The sequence below is a fragment of the Alligator sinensis genome, unplaced genomic scaffold, assembly GCF_000455745.1.
Source record: "Alligator sinensis unplaced genomic scaffold, ASM45574v1 scaffold895_3, whole genome shotgun sequence".
Classification (NCBI taxonomy): domain Eukaryota; kingdom Metazoa; phylum Chordata; order Crocodylia; family Alligatoridae; genus Alligator; species Alligator sinensis.
Window position 1 is genome coordinate 1921111 of NW_005842210.1, and position 18166 is coordinate 1939276.

At 39.6% G+C, this 18166-nt stretch overlaps 1 protein-coding gene across 1 annotated transcript in view; it reads right to left on the reverse strand.

Annotated features, from left to right (window-relative positions):
* Nucleotides 1-1393: 1393 nt before the first annotated feature.
* The window catches only part of MED30 (mediator complex subunit 30), a gene marked incomplete at its 5' end in the record, with an annotated part of 20747 nt that continues 3974 nt past the window's right edge, over nucleotides 1394-18166 (reverse strand). The window contains 2 exons of the mRNA XM_025207814.1: nucleotides 1394-1756; nucleotides 15142-15252. Coding sequence (XP_025063599.1) covers nucleotides 1661-1756; nucleotides 15142-15252 — 207 coding nt within the window. The remainder of the gene's footprint in view (nucleotides 1757-15141; nucleotides 15253-18166) is intronic.

Here is an 18166-nt window from a genome sequence, read left to right on the forward strand (position 1 = left end):
AAACTATTCTGAAGAGTCTCCATGCTAGAGGAAACTAAGAAGAATTCCAGGGAGATTTGAAGTTACAAAAACGGCAGCTCAAATGGAGATTAAATTGATGACTAATGTCAGGTAATGGACTATTGACACACACTGTTTCTAAATACACTGCATGATAAAAACATGAAGAATATAATGAAAAGTTTGCTCTATGCACAATAGGTAAAAAGGAATAAACAAGATACCCACAAATTTAAAAAAATCTGAATTATTATAGCATTAAACAACAGTACATAGTTAGCTGAAACACTGCATTCAATTTTTATCTCAGAAAAAAAAAGGTTTCAGAGAAATGGATAAAAAAAAGAGACGCGACCCAAAACCTCCACATGGGAAAGACTAAACTGGACCAGTCCTATACTTTTTGGAGACAAGGTAAAGGAATAATAATGAATGCAACAGAGAAGTTAAACTGGACAATCAAAGTTGCCCCTTCTCATAATACTTGATCACGTGTGACATTCAATTAAACTGAAAGTCACCATACTTTAAACAAATTACAAAATAATATTTTCTTTTAGTCTCAGCACATAATTATCATGTAAAACTCAATGGTGCAAAACACCAAGGACAAGACGGCAGCAAAATTCCAGAAAAAAAAAATATGCATGAGGTACAGATAAACATAGATTTTAGCTGCTTAACAAAGGAGGGGGAGCTGCTGTTCAAAACAGGTATCAGTTGCTATGACCCAACTTAAGGCTGAAAGATCCTCTAGCACTACAAGTCAGCTACATCACCTAATTTTAACTCTGAATAAAGAATTTAAGTTGGTTTGCCTTTACTACACTTGTATTGGCTACAAAGTCATACAGACATAACAGTTGCATTGAAACAGCTTGTAAAAGTATCCTTTGACTTCGATACAACTTATCTTTGTCTACATCAGCAGCAAAAATACACATAATTACACCAGAGAGGATACTAATCAGGAGGCAAATAGGGCTGAGGGTTTAAAAACCCTCACTTAATGATAATAGTTAGGAAGGAACCTATGGTCCTATATTCCAAAACTGCTGCTTTTTGCACTTTATTCTAAACCGCCTAGTAATATCCTCTGTCAAAGCAAGGATACAGCACTTGATGAACAAATCATTTGATCTGGCACAGGAATTCTTGCATTCCTATAATGGATTTATTTTAATCTCTGAGAGATTCAATTACTACCTATTTCAGGCCTCCACTTAAATCTCCTTACTATCACTCCCCCCTTGCATAAATGATTTTCACCATGGATTGATAAAATGCATCAAAAATAATAATAGGTTTCATTTGTTTTAAACAGAGACATTTACTGCAAAATGCAACATAAAGCCTTCAATCTCTAAAAACGTAATTGACTCAGAGGAGCAAGTAAAATATTACAACTTGTTATTAAGATATTTATTTTGCATACACATTTTAAGATGATTCTTTTAAACAAATACACACACACACAACATAAATATCACAGAAGAAGCCACACATGAACATTAAAGATTTTCTTCTAACAACACTAGGATAAAGGGGGAAAGGGGGAAAATGAATGACTTCTTAGAAAAAAAGAGATTAAATATTTTCAAACAAAGAAAGAAATGCAATTTTCATAATTAGAAAAAAAATACTTAGTGTGCATCACAGTTCAGTTCCTCATTGCCAACATGGCATTTATATCCCAAATGAGATTCCGTAATTGATCCATAATTTGTTTCAGCTGCTGATTCTTCTGTTTCAGTTTCTGTGAAAAGAACAAGTTTATCATGAGTTGTTTGTGATCAAATGTAGATTATGCAGCTGGAATATCAATGAAAAAGTTAGACTATAAAGTAACAGACAAATCTATTAGGAATATAGGATAGGAAGAGACTGGGCTACAAAGTCCAGTCACCTCTTTAATGAAAGAACCATTATGCAATTCCTAAATTAATGAGATTCATCTTAGAAGCATTTAGGTACGACTGTTTTTTACCCATTCTCGTGATAACACTGTCACAGAATCATAGACTAGTACAGCTGGAAGGGGGTCATCTAGTCCAACCCCCTTGCTTAAGGACAGGATCATCTCTAAAAGCCATCCCAGCTAAGCATTTATCTAACTGCTCTTGAAAACAGTTGGAGATTCCACAACCTCTCTGGACAGCTTGCTCTAATGTTTAGCCACTCTTATAATGAGGAAGTTCTTCCTAATATCCAACCTAAATTTTTCTTGCTGAAATTTAAGACCATGAATCCATGTTCTGTTCCCCGTGGTTATAGAAAACAAACAAACAAAACAAGGAGTCTAATCACCACTGTTTGCATAACCACCCATCAGGTATTTGGAGACTATTATTGGACTTCTCTCCCACAGACTAAGTAATGCCAGTTCATTTAGCCTGTTCTCATAAATCATGTCTTCCAGGACTCTGATCATTGCTGCTGCTCTCTGCTGGACCCTTTCCCACCTGCCCATGAAGTGTGGGACCCAAACCCTGACACAGTACTCCACGTGAAGCTTCAATGTACCAAACAGAGCAGAAGAATCACTTTCTATGATTTGCAAGTGACATTACTATTACTACAGCTCACTATGCTGTTTTTTTTTGCAGAAAGAACATACTCATGGATCATATTCAGTTTACAGTCCACTATAACCCCCAGCTGCTTTTCTGCAGTACTGCAGACTATCCAGGCATTCCCCAGTCTCTGTATGGACACGCACCTGATCTATCTCAAAAGCAGGACTTCACATTTGTCCTTACTGAATTTCATTCACATAAGTTTGGACCATTTCTCCAGTTTACCAACATTATCCTGAACCCTAACCCTAATCTTCAACATAACTGCAACTCCACCCAATTTGGCATCATCTGCAACTTTGCTAAGTATGCATTTAACCCATATTCAAATAATTAATAATAATACTAAATAGTTCTGAGGAGAGATCCCTGGGAAGTCCCACTCAATACCTCTTCCCAAGTAGACTTTGAGCCACTTATGACAACTCTTTGAGCACGACCTAGTCACTTTGCAGTATTTTCATCTATTTCCTTAACTTACTAATGGGAATGCCCTCCATCTGAAATAGTTCACCCTTCCTATGATTTTCCATAGATCAGGTGTCAGCAAGCATGTACTAAGGGCAGGCCACCCCTTGTAACTCAGCTGTCTCCACGGGTAGCCAATCTTCTCCAGCCACATGTGCTCCATGTGGGCAGCTGCTCCTGTGGCTTGGTCCTGCATCCTCTGCTCACTGTCACCACCCAGAAGCATAGTGAGGAAAGATTTGGAGCAGCTAATTCAGTGGCAATGGTGGTCAAAGGTTGCAGCGGCAAGGCCTGGGGCAGGGGGAGGGGAGGAGGAGAGAGAGCAGTCCCTCCACATGGCTGGCTGGAACAGCAATCAGATCAGCCAGCTGTTAGTAAAACATGGGCCATCTTAGCCACAAGCAGGGGATCAGTCAACTGTTCCGAAAACACAGGCTGGATTAGACCTTCAGTTGCTGACCACTGCTCTAGATGTATTTATACACTGAAATCATATCCCTTCTCAGCCTTACTTTTGTTAGGCCTTGGCAAAACCAGGCAAATTCTTTTATGTTCCCCACATATGATAGGTTCTCCAATCACTGACCATCCAAGTCACCCTGTTACAGCACCTGTTACAGTTCAAATTCATTTCTTTAAACACAGGCTAACAGAATTGTATATTATATTCTACATGAGGCCTCCCCAGGGCTTCATACAATAGCTCAGGCATACAATACCTGATTGTATCCGAACTATGAAAAATACAATTTCTTGATCTGCATTAGGAGAGGCATTTACCTTCTGTGTGGCTAAAATACAATGGTGACTCGCTTATCCTGTGATCAGCTAGTGAACCCAGGTCTTTCTCCATTTATTCTCCTACTGGTACAAATACCAATGTTCTCAGCAATGCCAATAGACATGCTCCAAAACGTTCTTTCAAAACACTCGAAGGACTAAGAGTTAACAAGGGCTGTAGGGATACTGTTTCTTTCTATAGCTATCATCTGATCTGAACCCTTGCTCTTAAAACAGGACAGACAATAACACCTCCTTTAACAGAGTGCTTGTGACAAAAGAACAAGCTAGCAAAGCCTTTACAACAGCAAGCTTCTGCAGGAAGAAGAAAATACATAATCTGAATCAATCCATGGATTCAGGAACAGGTAAATTTATGAGAACACACTTTGTATGAACTTGGTGCTCAGAAAAATGACAGATTGATGGCAATAGTTTGAAACAGGAATAATGTGCAGGAGAGAGCCATTCAGGCTTTTGCTGTACCTCTGCCAGAGTATCTTAACCCTGATTTACAACTGAGATCCAGGCTTGCAGACGGATGCTCCTTATCATGCTAAGTTCTGTCAAACTGTGCATTTAGTTTGGTGAAGTACACAAATACTCTAGGGCTTAGGAAGAAACTAACAAGCTCATTTTCACTTGTGTTCACAACCAAGATTTAAAACTGGGTCTTGATACATGAAAGGATAATGCCACCACTCTCACTGATAATACATGTACCCTGTCTAATTTACTCATTCTTGCTGCTCAAATTGAACAGAGCCATCAACAACTGTTTTATGCATCATGAACAAAAAAAAAAAAATGTGCGCCATTCATTTCATTTGATGAGAAGCCTTTTAAAGATGGAGATCCAGTTATTATTTTATCAGGGAAGGCCAGAATTCCAAATGAGATCAAAGAAAAAGCCCAAAGGAAGATCTATGACAATTAAATGATGACAAGCTCTTGAAATATTTCAGAGTTTTTGACTGAGGTTGCTACTTTGCATTGTATTAACTGCAATATATCATAATTAAAAGGATAACTCAGATCACTTGTTTTTAATCAAAGTGACAGGAAAAAACTGTTCAGATTAATTAGTAAACTTGTATATGCTTAAGGCTGTTTCCTAAATTTATATGTAGATCCTGTAATACTATTTTATTGGATTCTCTTTAGGATGGAAGCAGATGTGGATGACTATGGATCTGTGCTCTATAAGGTGAGCCCTAAAAACAGGATTTTTGTGGTGACGAGATGAAATGTATGGGGGAGAACACAGATTTGGCATATGCCTTCTAGCTTGACATAAGGCTTGTGACTGCTGGCCATTAAGGCTAAGCCTAACAATCAAACAATACAGCAACCAACACTGGGGTACCATTTTAGATACACCAGCTGGTCTACTGAAGAAAACCAGCTGGAGAAAAAGAAGGATGCACATTTTAGGCTTGTAACAGTGGTCTTTAAGCAAAAAGGGTAAGAGGCTCAGGTTTATACAGGGAGAATGGTACTTGGAGAAAAGGGAGTTTCGCTGAAAGGGAAGACAGACTAGGGAATTGGAAACTGAGATCATGCTGGGTCACAAAGGCTTTTGGCTTGCTAAAAGAATGTAAGTATGGTAGTTCTTCTGTAACTCAACAGGAAAATCCATCTAACTTTCCATCTAGTAAAGTGTCACATTAGTTTAAATTCAAAAAGGTAGATGTTTATTTTTATGTTTTTCTAATGTTTGTTCTATATGCTAAACAAACTTACATTTGTTGCATGCATTTAGCTCATCACTGGATAGCACGGGTGATAAATTCCTCAAGGAGAGACAAAGACAAGCACACGCAGAAAGGTGTCCAATTGGAACCATCTGGCAGTAGATGGCTGCACAGACAACATGTACCCAGACATCTCCCTCCGAGTGGCAGAACTGCAAAATTCCACTCATGAGAGATAAGGACATGAAGCCTAACACCTGGGAGCATGCTCTTTGAAGACTCCAAAGGAGACAGAAGTACAAAAAGCCCCTTTTTCGTGACATTCCTAAACAGCTTGCATTTGCCTATATCAAGACTGCATTCTGGAGAAAGCAAAAGTTAAAGAAACAGAACTTTGGATGAAAACCACTGAGTTTAATCTATGCTTTGTCACTGACTCACTGCGTGACCTCTGACATGTCACTTATCCCTCAGAGCCCTCATTTGGAAAATTGGGATAATCACACTTCTTTATTTTCCAGGGGAGCTGTATGCTTCGCTGATGCTTTGAAGATATAAACTGTTATCTTAATAAACTTGAACTTTAGATAAGCAGTTAACGGTGCTTATGTAAACTGTAAACAGAAAAGATGATTAAGCTATGCTACTCGAAATGGAAAAACACATTTTGATTGCATTTGTTCCTCGCATCTCCTTTCATTCCTAAATATACTGTAACAAACATCTAAGCTGGTATAAGCACATGTACCTTAACTGGAATATTCCATATTGGAGGTACTTCAAGAATGACTCACATTCTGTGAATCAATTCCTTTAACTGCAGATGCAAATGTTAAGTAGTTGTAAATGACGTAATCTTAGATACATACTATGTAAGGCATCCTTAGTATCAGTTGATTTTGTTTGCAGAGTGCTTACTGGCAAAGATGGGAAGCAAGCAATTTTAGTTAAATTCAATGGCAGTGTAATTTCATATCTGAATGCCCCGTCTCTTCCACGTTTCATTAATTTGATTTGTCTATTCTATTTTCTCAGAGACAGAAAAGAGATATTTAAAGCAAAATACAATCTTAAGGATGTTATAATGACAAAAAAGGTATGGGAGGGTGTAGGCAAACTTTTCACTAGGTAGAACAAGGGGTCATTTCACTATGCAAAATGCACAACGATCTTTGTCACTGATCTTTATCAGAGCATGGTCTACTCTGTAAGCTACTATATGCTATGAGCAACTGGCAGCCTTAGCGGATATAAAGACTAAATAGATACACCAAGAATCAATCTCTCTTTCAAATTCTGGTCCCTAAAGTAAGGGTGACATGGTCTTCTCAGGAAACTGCCGAGTCTTCAAAACAGTATCTGTGGCAGTATCTGATATTCTTTCTTCAAGACTACCTTGAAAGTTCTTGCTTTGTTCTACAAAAGTTGGCCTGCTTAAGCTCAGCATCACTTGTCAAAGTAAAAGTGCCTGAAACACAGATGCAATACATACTTTTCTGTGGTTCAGCTTTTACTGGAGATACATGACCCTGACATGTTTTTGTATGTTTCAGCAAATTTCACTTCCTCCTCCCAATTTTCCCTGCTTTTGACAGTTAAATAAAGAGGGGAAGAAAAAAAGGCCATATCAAATTCAAGACAGCCTCGGTCTTTAATGAACTTTTCAAGAAGAACATTGCCTCTTGTGCACAGATTCAGCAAGTTAAAAATCGGAGCAATTTTGATGGACGCTGTGCTTGCTAACTTTTGGCCTAGAGCCTTCCACCAGAGCTATGTAAGTAGACTCCCTCCTACCATCAACACTCCCAATCAATACCTTTTACATATCAATAATTACTAGCTGTTACTCAAGGATTTATCTTATTATAAGGGTGTGGTTTGCATGTCAACTTCTGTCCACCCATGAAAGGTAGGAAGTTAGGCAGCAGGGAAATTGTGTTTTTGTTTCATCTGTCACCCACAAATTAGATCCACACTATGAACTTCTGTTTTATAGACGTGTCTTTTTCTTATGAAGAATTCGAGTCTCCTGCTACAAACGTAATAAACCACCATTTATATTTGTGTCAAGTCACATTGCCACAAACAAACAGAGCTTGTGGGTATATCTGAGTTTAGTAAGCATGCAGAACAGCATAGAATGCATGAACGTCAGGACATTTACTGTAGTTACCTGAATAAAACATGACCCTGACTGTAAGATGACCCCCCAAATAATTACATTCTTACATAGAAAATTTATAAAATGTATTATAATTTTCCATGCAAGGAATCCAATTATTAGAGGACCATCTTAAATTCTCCCTGCCTACTACTGCAGTTGGTGGGGGAATGTGATGAGTGGGGCAGTAATGGGGCAGGCAGTGAGGGACAGAGTGGGAAAGGCACTGGGGGGGCAAATGGTAGGGCAGTTATAAGGGTCTATAACATAGCAGGCAGTGAGGAGGTGGTGTGACAGGCAGAAAGAGAGAGAGGCAGCTTGCTCCCTGCTGCCTGCCCCATCCACTTATCCCCACTACCCTTGTGCCCAGCCCCACCCACAGCCTCAGGTTGCCCCAATTCCCCCTTCCCATCCTCCCCTCCACTTCTGCCAGCCACAGCCTGAGGTCCCTGCTCCCCTTCTTCTCACCCCCTCAGTCTCTCCCCCACCACCTGCTCCACACCCCATTAAATGGGGGGAAACCTTATCTTCTAATCAAGTAAATATGGGACTTGTACAATCTCCCACCAAATGTACAAATGTTCTACAGTTCAAAATTCTGGAGCCTGATTTGCAGAATTGGGCACCCAGAAGATGTGGAAAATTACATTGAATTATATTAAAATAAGAACATTCTATCTCCAGAAGTTTCCAGCCTGGTTACCTACCTACCATCTAGCTTTTAGAGCAAGAAAACTAAAGGTCCTACAGCCTCCTTCAGTACACAATACAGATTCACCTCCTGAGCACTGACCAATTGCTCAGGATGATGCAAGTGTCTTGTTGAAAAAATAGTAAGTGATCATATGATTGATTAATGGCTGCATATTATGTGCTTGCCCAAATTAAGGTTTCTGGGGCACTGCCTAACTTCCGAGTGCTTAATTTTGCAACCTTTATGTTTTTATAACAGAGGATATTACAAACCCCACCACCCCCCAGAATTAAGGAAAAAAAAAAAAAAAGCACAAACTGAAAACAAATTCAATCCTATGGAACCATAGCAAACTCCATTGGCACCATCTTTGGGACTAAAACCTTAGTTCCAGAGCACAGGTTTATATCACCTGAGCTAACAATAACTGATAGGAATAGATTATCTTCCTCTGAGGAGGTCTGGTTTGCAATATGGAGTCGACATACTGAAACTAACTTGTACCAGAAACAGTCTAGATTAGTGATTCTCAACCAGGGTGCCATGAGATCCTTTCTAAGGTGCCATGGGGTGCCACACAAACATTAGCACTGTTACAAATGCAAACATTATTCACAATCTAAGCAGAGGCTTCAAATAGGAATTCACGGTGTTAAAAACCTTCTGACCTGCTGTGGTCTCTCTCAGTTCTTTGCAACAGAACAACTGCTCTATTATTTTTCCATAGTCAAAAAAGTGACTGCAGACTAAGAGCTAGCTAGCACTTCCCAAAGAGGTGCCTGGAGTCTGAAGTGGTTGAGAACCACTGATCTAGATGCTCTACACAGCTCCAGAATGCTTAAATTACCCTTGTTGAGAAGGGTCACAGGTAAATAATTATCCCTTTGTTGTTAGGATGCTCCCTAATTTCCGCCCAAGCTTTGAGCAAAAAAGGGAGAAAAAAAAGGTTTTACAGATAAGGGAAAATTTGGTGTGGGTTCACAAAGAGCAACTTTGAAGGCCACGGTGAAAAAGCATAAATCCCTAAACTACTTTGAGAAAATTCTAGCTGAGATCTGCACCAAGGAAACGTGTTCACAGAAGGAACATTTGGTTACAAATAACTAACATTTTAAGGAAATAAGTACTCTCTCTGGTATATCTGGATTTTTGTTAACATCTTAAGAAAATTGCCAATGAAGCAAGAGAAGCAATCAAGCACTATAAAAGCCTGACTCAAGGGTGATGAAAATCAGTTCTCTCAGGGATAGGCAAGAGGAAGCTAATCCAGGATTTCATCTGTAACCTGTCTTGACAAAAGCTGCCATGTTAAGCTGTATAGTTTTATTTTGGTTCCTTTTCACCCCCTTCTATAACCAACAAACAATTTTTAAATCCGCCTTACAACTTTTCGCAAAAGAGAAAGCCAGAAAATGTCCAAATGGGATACCTATATGTAGTTTCCAACATTTTTTCCCTGAGAATATATTGAGAAACAAGTAAAGTTTTTTCTTTTTAACTGCTTGGATTGCAAACCACACTTGTGTTATCTTAAAAAAATTAATTAGAGCCGCATAATCTCCATCTCCAATTACCAGTAGCAGAGAACACTGTTGATAATACTTCAACAGACTGAAAATATCAAGTTACGAAGCAATGTAAATTTTAGTCTTAAATTAATGTAGAAAATGTTACAAAACCAAGGGCTCAAGACCAGTCTGACATCTTGAAAACTATCTATGAATGAATACTATATACCCAACTGAAAGTCCATAATTCAGGGAATACACTTTCTTTCTCGAAGCTCAAAAGTTATCAGTTGCTATAAATTACATTGAGGATATTATTGCAAAACACAATTATGGCTCAATAATACTCTCACTGTATTCTCAGTGTAAAGACTACACTGATTCTGGAATACCGAATTAGAAAAACAAAGTTTTAAAGTTAAGACAAGATGTCTCATTCATAGCTTTGAAAAGGCTATATATGTCAACAAAATTTTGAGGGGATCTCATACGTGCAGGCAAGTTCAAGATATAGAAACAATTAATGTTGAGCAATGAGAAAGATAAGTTATGCTTAATACAATAATGCATAGCAGCAAACTAATTATGAAGGCTATTTACAATATCTGCTTGTTGGGAAAGTATCCTTTTCATTTTTTAAGCCTCAAATTATTTCTTTAAATCTACAGGTGTTAAATACGCTGCTGGCAAATATTATCCTGTTGGCCAAGACAGGAATACATTACCTATTAAATGCCTTGTACATGGGTCTGCATTTCAAACTATTGAACGGTTAGATCTTAGGTAAGACAGACTCACAAGAACCTATAAGAGGAGGAAAAAACTGAGAGCGCGAAAGAGAGCGAGTGCAGCAACAACAAAAGGGTTTATCATGAGACTGGAGTATTCTAGGGTGTTTCCAGGCACACATCTTTTCTTTTCTGCTGCTTTTTAAGCTTGTCAAGGTAAGCTATCAGCAATAAAACCAAGAATTACTTCACATATTTCCTTGAATGCAAAGGCAAGAAACTTGTGGAAAATACTAACATTTTAGAATGGATGCAAACTTCCAAAATCTTAAAAAGTTTTGCAGAATGTACTTAGATTTCCTGAAAACGGCAGCTATTAATGCTACCACTTGGCATTTATACAGAGCGTTTTGTTTTTAAAGCCCTCTATGTGCATACCTAAATTAACCCTAATAATATTTCTGTGAAGCGCTGTAACTATCTGATAAAAAAACTGAAGCATGAAGGTTGGCCATCTCACTTCTGCTGCTGCTTCACACCCAGGACAATTAATTTACATAAAAAAATCCCAGTAAATAAAAATCAAGAATTCCTTGCACCCACTACCACAGTCAAACAACTGAGGTAGAATATGCGCTTTCTCCTCCCCCATGAAACAGGCAATAAACATATAAATACAGTAATTTAAATGAGAGAACCACAGCTCTGTCCAGACTATGCTTTCAAAATGAATCTGTAATTCTCCATCGTCACAGCAAGCACTAACTATGGCTCGTGCCCACATACAACAAGGTTCAAACTGAGGAACCAAGTTTCTTGTCAGAGGTTTGGCTTTTACACAATGGTCTTTTAGTGAATGGTTTATCCCATTTTTAATTTGCTGTGTTGACAGAGAACCTAATCCTATTTAACAGGTTCAACCAGGCCTCTACCCTCTAGCTTCCCTTAGGGTAGAAAATTCAGAGGGCATTCAAATTCACCAGAGCACAAGCTGGTAATGCCACCCTTTGTCACTGTATGCCCTACTGAGCCTCTTTTACCTCCTCTGTCACAGATGCCATGGCTGGATTCCAACCTAAAAAGGGCCAGGCAGGAGCAGAAGAGAAAACTGATGTAGAGTTGGCAATAGGAACGAATAAGGTGTTCAATAAAATGCCCTGCTTCTTCAATCACTACACCAGTCCCCCCCTGGTTCTATATAACACAAAGCATAAGTTTAAAAATAAATGAGGAGTTTGAGTGAATATGCAGACACTGTTACATACATCCCTGAAGCCTGAAGGGTGCAGAGCCAGGATGAACTCTTGGTAGAAACTGGGAATGGCTAAGGAAGCAGAGAATGAAATAAGTGATGGATCTGGTTCCCTTGACTTCTCTTTGGAGAAAAACATCAGGGAGGAAGATTTACTATTCCTAGTTATGAAATTCATAAACTTCCTATTCCTTAAACATAATGAAAATCACCCATGTGCTTTTGAACACTCAGATGTACACAAATTGTAGGGAGTCCAGCAGAAAGCAACAAAAGTGGTTAGAAGTCTAGTAAACATGACCTACAAGGAAAAGTAGGAAAAACTTGGGTTATTTAGTCTAAAAAAGGAAATGGGGGGGGGGGGAGGCACATTTGATAACAGTCTTCAAATATGTGAAGGGCACATATATGGAGGATAAACTAATAGACTGTGGCTGCAGAATAGTAACAGTAACAGCCTTAAATTTCAACAAGGGAAATTTAGGTTGGATATTAGGAAGAATTCTCTCATTATGAGGGTGGTTAAACACTGGAAGAGATTAGCTAGAGAGATAACGGAATCTCCATCCTTGGAAAATTTTAAATGCAGATTAGATAAACACGAGAATGAGATGGTTTAGATCAGGGATGTCATGGAGCCAGAAGAGTGGCATAATGCTCCAGCTTGAATGGGACCCATACTATGTGCAGCACTGATCCCAAACTGGCTGCAATGAGTACTGCATGCTGTGCAATTCACTTGGGGCAGCCACTGCATGCAGTGTGGCTGCCACTCTGGCTGGAGTGTGCCACATGCATTGTGCATTCTGGCCGCTCCAGGACCTGTGCCACATGGGTCCTAGACCAGCTGGAGTAGCTGCCAGATCTATTATTCTGGGAAAAGGGAATGGGGAAAATGAAGGTCTGCGAGTCTGATCTGACACCATGACACAGGCACGTGACGTGCCCCGCATGGGTCTGATGAGATCCCAGGGGTAGCATGGGGGCTGGATAGTAGGGCTCTGCAGGCTGGATCCGGCCTGTATGGTTGATGCCCCTGGTTTAAATAGAGATTATTCTGCCTTGAACAGGGGGCTAGATCTGATAATTTCCCGAGATCCCTGCCAGCTTTATTTTTCAATGATTCTATGAAGATAATGGTCACTGTGGTTTTTTAGTTAGAGGGAGACGGAACAGGAAAAAAATCCAATGGCAAATAGGGGGAACAGGAGAAGTTGGTAAATATTTACCCAAAGAAATATTATGGAAAGTTTAATTTTTCTCTCAAACGTTTTTTACTGAAAATCTGAAGACTAAATTCAGTTATTTAAAGTGTAAATTAGAAGTTCAGGGCAAATATCCATGCAATCCCAATTATGGTGTTGCCAAGAAAGCCTCCACATTATGATCAACCTATTTTGTTAAAAATAAGATTTAGCTCCCATCATAAACATTTATGAAATTCCTTTCACAAGATCATCCCAAGGAGGTTTAAAAACAAATTAGCATACAAGTACAACAACAAGGGCAAAAACATGTCATAAAACTATCAAAAACACAGCAAATATAGACAGTTAAGCTTATTAACAGTTAAAGATTGCAAATTAATGTGCATAAATTCATAGTATAACATTACATAGGATTTAATATATACGATCCTGCTACATTGACATGTAACAGATAAAATACAAGAAAGCTGACAACTGTTTTCCTCTACATTCGCATGCTGTCCCCATTTATTTCTTGTGCAGAATGCACACGTGATTGGAATGTTTCATACCATCCTTCCAAGCCTAATTAGCAAAGATACGAGGTGAAATATCAAAGAAGGTATTTTAGTGGGTTTCAGTTTTTCAAATGTTTTTTCTTACAAGAGTATTTTATTTACTTGGAATCTAGATCCTCCTTCTCCTCTGTTTTTTTTCCTACTATTTTACATGTGTGCCCTACTTTTTGCCAGACAATTACTGGTCTGCCTATTCTACTCCCTCAAATACTTAGTAACTTACCTTTATATTTTACCAATTGAAAAGAACAATGTGCAGAATTATGCTTTAGAAATATTACAAGTTTAGTAACCTAGGTACACTGTAGAAAAGGCCAATGTCATGCATTTAGATTTGAATCAAATCTTAATTAAAACCGTACCTGTCATTCACATACTGATAATTTAACACAATGCTAATATGCTAGTATTTCTAGCATGTATCGTTCCTTTTTTGTCTGAATGTGTCACTGGCATAAAAGCGCTCTCCTTCCATTCATCAAAATACAAAATGAAGCCCTCTGCACTCCTGCTTATCCACAACACTGCTCTGATAAGACTACTGTCTGGCATACCGCACACACCCAATTAAAACACATGCCTTGGTATGGGAAAGCAGAAAAAAAGAAGGAAAACAGCACATGGGGCAGTGAGCCTAGCTCACCTGGAAAACCATACACCTTCCTTGGTTACAGAAAGATGCATACCAATTGATTACTGGGGACAAAAACAACCAGGGACAAGAATAAAGGTCATAGATTACTAAGGAGGATTCCAAGGGGTAACACCACACAGAGAACATACAGGAAGAGGCAAGTCCAATACTCAGCATCACTCACTCCCTCTATTCAGCCCCAAAGCTAAAAGATCTAACCCTAACAGCTGCTGCTGAATTGGCTTTTGCTCAGCCAAAAAAACTGCAGCCAATTCAGTAGTGGCTGTTCAAGGGTCAAGCCTTTAGCTTTAGAGCTGCAAGGAGAGGGAAGTGACACTCATAACCAGACCCTGTCTCTCCTGCATGGGCCTGGGAAGGAAGCAGGGCCCTGGCAGCCATTCCACCATTTCCATGCTTCCATTGAAATCAGCTCTCTCAGCTAACACACACACACACACACACACACACCAGTTCTGGATGGCTAATTTTTGGGCAGAAGGTAAGCACAGTATGCAAGTAAACACAGTATCTGCACATCTGACTTTCTCTATATCTTGTGCTATCCACTACTTTAGGACAGGGATCTAAGCAAGACAATAATCAGTCATCTTCTTACAATAAAGATACTACAAGTGGAACTAAACATAGTACCACTGACTATGAAAGACTGGAGAATTGAGTCAGGATCTTAATTTTGCATTCAGTCAAGGGGACAAAAATTTGAATGCTGTCCTGATGTACAACAAACATTTACTACTTAACAGTTTGTGATGTGAGGCCAATTAAGCAAACGTTGCATTTTTGGAGCAATGTAATAACAGAAGCTGCAAGTTTACAGAGCAACACGTTTTCTGTTGTATGCAAGTGAAACTCTTTGGTACCTTATTTACTTCCATGATTTCCCTTCTCTCTTCACTAGCAAAACGAAGCTGGCTGGCAGCCCCATGATCATCATGCTTGGATCCATCTTCTTCAATATATGGAATAAGTTGCTGTGAAAGCAAACAAATTGTTATATATACACAAAACAAACGCTCTTGTTGCACACTGCAAGCAGGAGGTCATTAGGAGGCAGCACTGTTTTTTTAACAAGTGCAAACTGCCCTAAACAGAGGAGATGGAGACATGGTTTATATGCAAGTCCCGCTCTACATGTTACAGGTACTGCGTAATTAAACGAAACCAGCTACAAGCCATAAAAAAAATCCAACTAGCTATAAAGCTGGACTTTGAAAATGTGTACTGATTATAGCTGGCTGCTATCAAGTTTTAATTTGCATAGGTAGCAGGGTCTGCTCTGCGGCTGGACTCTCAGCCACCGGGGTGCACCATACTGAGCTGGAGCCGAGTCCTGCAACTGAGGACCCTGGCAGAGCTGCACAATTGCCGGGATCCAGAGTCCCACAGCTTCACTCTGGGTTCCAGCAGCACCCCATAGCTGTTGAGATCCACAGTCCCGCAGCTTGGATGCTGGGTCCTGGCATCATGACTCCCAGTGTGGGAACTCAGCTGGTTTCTGACAGCTGTGGGGTGTGGCTGTGATGTCCCAGGCCCAGGGGTGTGTGGAGCCCCAAAAGGCTGGGAGATCACAACAGCTGCATCTGGGGATGTGTGGGGTGCCCAGCAGTTGAAGAGCCTCCCAGGCACGGGAGCTCGCTTTTAGCCAGTACAGGGGAAGCCCAGAATCAAGCTCCCCCTGTACTGGCAAAAAGGTTCTATGGGATCTAAAGCACACACTCACAATCACACCTCCTGCCATATATGTGTGGCATGGCAGGAGGTGCGATCATGTGGATCATGTGTTAGATCCCATTGCACCTTTACTTGTAAGTATAGAGGGGCCTGGAAAGGCCTGCACAATGGTTGCATACAATTGTCCTGCTCACCAGGGAAAGATTATACTTTGAACGAATACAATCTCCCACTGAGCAACACCTGGGCCAATGCACTTGCATGATCTTCAACATGGCCTGTAAAGGACAAAGTCCAACCATTATTTTTAAGTCCATGCCAACCACCTTTTTATTTTTGAACTTCGTATATTGTGAATGCACCTAAAAGAATCTTGACAAAAAAAGACGTCAAATAAGACTTTTGCTTTAAAGACTTTTAGAAATCATACAAAAATTAGGGTTTGAAGGGATCTCAGGAGGTCATCTAGTCCAACCTATTGCTCAAAGCAGGCCCAGCCCCAACTAGATCATCCCAGCCAAAGCTTTGTCTAGCTGGGTCTTGAAAACCTGCAAGGATGGAGATTCTACCACCTCTCTGGGTAGTTGTGGTAGTGCTCAGCTCACGTATCACATAATTCATCATTTCCTGCAAAATTACCATAGCGAATACAATTGGTCTGAAGCCAAAAATCACTGATGAAGCAGACCTGAATGAATTTTAATATCAGTACCATTCCTTTAGGGAAAAAACCCTCCAAAAACCCCCACAGGATACTATTTTTCTTCTATGCAGTGAAAAGTACTACTGTACAAGTTAAGAACATTAGCCCGTTAGATTTTTTAATAATAGCTTATAGTTAATGGGATCTGCATACATAGACTGCTGACAGATGTGAATAAAAACAAACAAACAAACAAACCCCCCCCAAACCAGCGCTTTACCAGAAGAGAAAGTATGTTATTTCGACCCAGCTCCCCTGTGTCTGTATAGACTGTGTAATTAAGTGGGGATTTCTGGCACTTTTATCTAAACTGGTTAATCAACTATTAGATAAAAGCGCCAAAAAGCCTCACTGAAGCACGCAATCTGTAAAGACACTGGATGAGCCAGGTCAAATTAATGCAATGCCTAGGTATATGCTGTGTTTGGTGCAGGGCTGCACCGAGCTTAAAGAGCTGTGTTTTGTTTTTTTTCATGTCTGGAAGCAGCCATTGTCTATTACTTGTTCTTTATCCTTCCATGCTGGGAAAAAATGAGATTTTGGAATGCTATAAATTTCAACACAGTAACCAAGCCCTCAAAACTTGAAGCTTCCAGCAAAATTACCTTCTTTCAAATGTGAAGGCAGTGTAACTAAACTGAAGAATATTAATTAATGGAAATATGGAAAGAAAGGAAAAGGATTAGGGAATATGTTCTCAATCAAATTTATGCTCATGTGTGGCTCTCGAAACTCAACCATTTAGGTTAAAAGAATGCGGCAAAAAAACAACCAAACAAAACATCTCAGCTGTCACTGCCGCAGTCCAATATTTCTGTTATACTTCAAATGGCACAAGCAGTTACCTCGTATCCACCCCATTTATAAACCTAACATGCTAAGAGTGAAAATTTTAGTAATGCTGCAGAATGGGTCTCTGCTCAAGGATTTTTTTAAGCAAACACAAGGCTCATCTTTAAGTGTAAGAGTAAAACCTACTGCCCTCTTCAGTTTCCCCAATATAAAAACAAAACTGAAAAAAAATGCAACACATTATTTGACAGCAGCTCTAGGAACAAAATGGCTCTGGGTAGGGACTTTAAAACTTGGCATGTAAACGTCCTAATTTCAGAAGCATCACCACGTTGAATGCTCTCAGAAAACTGATTTTAGGTACCGACATACAATTGTACTGTCTTCGAAAGTGGAGGAACAATTATTGTTCAGGACTACCTAGTAGGGAAGTGAAAGGTTAAACAATTAATCATTTAACCGATAAGTGTAGTGATAGCCGGTTGGCTTATTGGTTATCCTTTAGCTTGGGGAGGGCATGGCTGGGCAAGGAAGTGGGGAAGTGAAGCAGTATGGAACCTCAACAGCAGTCAGAAAGCAGTAGAGCAGGCAGAATGGAGGAGAGAGGAGGAGGGGGTGGGGACTAGTAACCATAACCTAAGATGGGTTTTCAACTTTTTCTAACAAGTGTACCCCTTCTGTCTCAAAGTTTCAGCTCATGTACCCCTTTATATTAAATT